Source organism: Coccinella septempunctata, chromosome 5 (genome assembly GCF_907165205.1).
Source record: "Coccinella septempunctata chromosome 5, icCocSept1.1, whole genome shotgun sequence".
Lineage (NCBI taxonomy): Eukaryota > Metazoa > Arthropoda > Insecta > Coleoptera > Coccinellidae > Coccinella > Coccinella septempunctata.
In genome coordinates this window covers 2,275,682-2,279,459 of record NC_058193.1, presented here as the reverse complement: position 1 = coordinate 2,279,459, position 3,778 = coordinate 2,275,682, and the positions used below count along the sequence as shown (strand labels likewise).

Sequence of the window (3,778 nt, the reverse complement as noted above, 5' to 3'; positions counted from 1 at the left end):
CGCACAAACAAACTAAAAAAAAAATTTGAGAACATATTGAGAAATAATCCAGGTTTTCAAGATTTGTGTCAAATCGATAGTTTCATCAATGGGATGGCTGAAGTTTTGCGAGCAACCATAAGTGAAAACATAGCACCCAAATTCAAATTTTGCCCAGTTACGTCCGTGGATGTGGAGCGAACTTTGTCCACTTATAACTGATATGCTGATTTTGAAATAAAAAAACTGAAAAATTATTTCTTTTTTGGGTTCCTAACATTCATTATTCAATTTTGCATATTCTGACAATTTTCATGCATGTAAGAAGCTTTTTATAATGCATATATTCCGGTCTCTGGTCAGGACAGTTATTGATTAAATTCATGGAATGGCAATAAACGCTTAAAAGAGGTCAGTTTACAATTCAATATTTTATTGCCTTATCTATGTAATGGGGGTGTTACATAGCTAGTAATTTGTGATGTTGGCTTCGGCAATTATGGAAGCACAGAAGAGTTTTCGAAATAAACAGTTTTTTTGGGCAGAACAGAGAACCTATATTTCAGACATAATTTTAAAAATGTATGAATGTCACTAAAGTGATGATATAATACATCATGAATGTTTCTATATGAATCATCTTGAGATAAATTGTTACATTAAACTTACTCAGGTCAATTAATGTTCATCATAAAGTCAAAACTATATTTTCTCTGTTGAACCTACATTTTTAATAAAATAAAATTATAATATGTCTTCTTAATCACTAGCAATTCTAGTAGATTCAGAGAATGATGATAGTCATTCAGTAAGCTATTGCTAAAAATTTCCTTTTGTGAGAACCTGAGACCTTAAATAAATTTACTGTGATTGAATGAAATCTTAGTACAAAAGTATACATTGAAAATCCAATAAAATATGCTTAGTTTCAAGGTCTATTGACTTTTTTTCTTTTTACAAGCTTCAATTTCCATTTTTATTCGGTGTTCCAAATGCTGTTGCAAAGCTTTTGAATCTTCTACTGAAGCCTAGAATTATAAAAGGTTAGGGAAAATTTTTAATACTTGTTTGTTGTCTTACCATCACTAAGAATATTTTGATTTCACCATTGGCATCCAGGGCTGTTAACCTTATGCTCTTATCGCTTGCCTTTTCTGCTGTCATACTTGAAAATACCTGAAATAAGAACAAACATATTAATAACAAAAAACAGAGAAATACTCTTGGCACAACATATCTCCTTAAAATCCCCAAATACATTGTAGCACATTTTAAAAGATCCACTGAAATAAACTTGGGAACAGCCTGGATCAAAAATGAAAGTTTCTTAGTCTTCAGGGAAACATCTTTTACAGAAATTTAATTCACATTTCATGATCAAATAAATTTTTTTTTTGAGAATACTGATCTTTGTGAAAAACAAAAAATATTTCGTCTACTTAGTTATTCCCATAAAATGAATTCCTCTGAAGATATGGAATGGGGAGAGCTTGGATCAAAAATTGTTGCTAATGAAAGTTTCTTAGTCTTCAGGGAAACATCAAATGCAGACATTAAATGTGACTGGAGTTACATTTCATGGTCAAGTACATTTTTTGAGTAGGAAATGTGAATTTTTCTTTGCAGAATATTATTCTTTGTGAGAAACCAACAACATCGTTTGTTCTCTTTGTCGTCTCTTTCGTTCAATTGATAAAATGAATTGTTTTGGAGAGTGTTTTATGTTAAGGATGTTTATGATAAACTACTGAGCATATTTGAAGAAGTGAGTATTCATGGAGAGACAAATAACAAATCGAAAATAATATTTCCCATGATTACCCAATGGAGTTCTTTACTCAGAGCTGGGTACTTCCAGTTATAAAGGAAAAAGAGCCAAATGGGGCTGCCCATATTTCATTAATTGACAAAATGCCATTCCTTCAACTGTCCAGAACTTCTAATGAAAAATATTTTCTTTTCATTTTTAAATTCTACATGAAAGACCTTTTATTTTCGACACAGAATCACCCCTTAAAAACTTTTGCACTTTGGTTACACCCTGTATAACTTCTGAATAACATGTCTGCCAGAGGGTTTCACAAAACTTATTGCTTGATGAATGACTCGACACACACTCAAACTCAATTTCTAGAATGGAAACACTGCTTTCAAATTTCTCCACATATTGCAAAAGGCAGGATAATCATTATTTGGTCTTATGTGGGTCACAATTTGATTCAAGAAGGATATTCTGAATGCTCACAACTGAATTATTGATTGAAAACAAATCAATGTTGATCTATTGTCTTTACAACTTCTCCCGATTTTAGGCTGTTTCTCTAATTCATTGTTCTCAAAATGACAGGAAATATCATCCCACAACTGATTGGTATTACCGCATGATCTGTTTTGTAGATTAGTATATAGAATGAAAGAGTTCTTTAAGCAGGAAAAATAAAATACATACCTTTGTATTGAGAATAACCCTCAGACTACCAGATGTCCTAAACACTAATCTGCTTTGGGTACGATCATCAGTTTCAAAGTCATTCAATCTTAATGTACCTCTCCCTCTTTCTTGCCAGCTACCACTAGTTCCATCAAAGGAAAATAGTTTACACGACATACAAAGAATATTCGTTTCATCTTCTTCTCCAGTTTTAACTTCCACTTCTTCATATTTTCTTTTTACAGCTCGTGACTCTTCATACTCTCTGGCTGTTTCGACTAAACTTTTATTTTCTTTACTATTACTACTTGTGCTGCTTTTAATGTCAGGTTTAACACCATCACTAAACAACATATCTGTTGAACCATTTGTGCTTAAACTAGTAGATGGTTTAGAATCATTATTTTCAGTTTCAGCTGCAATAACACGATCTTTGAGGTTTTGTCCAAAAATAAATGAGGTAGATGATAGAGTGGATGCATTAAGAGTTATATTTGACTTTGCTGGAACTACATTAACAGAAGTTTGGGCACTTGAACTATCAGAAGCCTTCACTATTTCTCCATTGGTTTTCTCAATTTTATCTCCTATAATATTATCGTCTTGTTTAGTAAATGCATTCAACTTTGGAGGGCTCAACTTGAATGCTTTAGTAGATTGCCCACTATTGAAATTAGAACTTTCAAGATTCAACTGAGGGGGCCTCAGAATACTAGGTTTCAAAGCTATACTAAAAGCAGATTTTGGCAAAGATCTACTCGATGGATTCAATGTTTTTATTTCGTCAATTTTATTTTCAGTCGTCATTTTAGAGGTTTCTGAAATATATTTGTATTAGATCATATTATCGACAGCAATTACTGATATCCATAGACTTTATTGTCTATGTTGATATTATACCTGGTGAAGAATCTTCCACTTTTATTATTACAGAAGTAGCAACTGATTCTGAAAAAAATCAATAAATTAATAAAACCGTAAGGTAGACTACGTTTGTGTGTTATCGATTATAAAATGATCTGTATGATATACGTATTTGAGTGTAAATACGAAGAACTTAACATAAACATACTTTTCTCAGATTCTGCCATTTTTATGTAAACCACAATCCACCACAGAACACCACTTATATCAATATCAAAGAGTAAAAACTTGTCACTTGTCACCACCGTAGACCAAAGAGCATTCTTTGCGTAGGCCGTAGACCCATTGATGTTCTGTGCGTAGACCTAACGTACGTTAACAAAGAACTTAGCAAACGTTTTCTTCCCCACTTTGGAATTACAAGAAGTGGTAGTGGTGCAGAGATACTTAGAACATAGAATATCAGGAAGGAGCTTTTTCGAATAAATGTGACGGGAATTGTGC

The 3,778-nt window shown here is 32.5% G+C and overlaps 1 protein-coding gene across 1 annotated transcript; it reads right to left on the bottom strand.

The window, feature by feature from the left end:
- Window positions 1-670: 670 nt before the first annotated feature.
- LOC123314164 (ran-binding protein 3) lies at window positions 671-3,545 on the bottom strand. The gene is made up of 5 exons (XM_044899286.1): window positions 3,483-3,545; window positions 3,311-3,358; window positions 2,429-3,228; window positions 1,060-1,155; window positions 671-1,007 (listed from the first exon to the last, which is right to left on the bottom strand). The coding sequence occupies exons 1-5, from the start codon at window positions 3,499-3,501 to the stop codon at window positions 915-917; spliced, it is 1,056 nt and encodes a 351-aa protein (XP_044755221.1). The 5' UTR covers window positions 3,502-3,545; the 3' UTR covers window positions 671-914.
- Window positions 3,546-3,778: the final 233 nt, after the last annotated feature.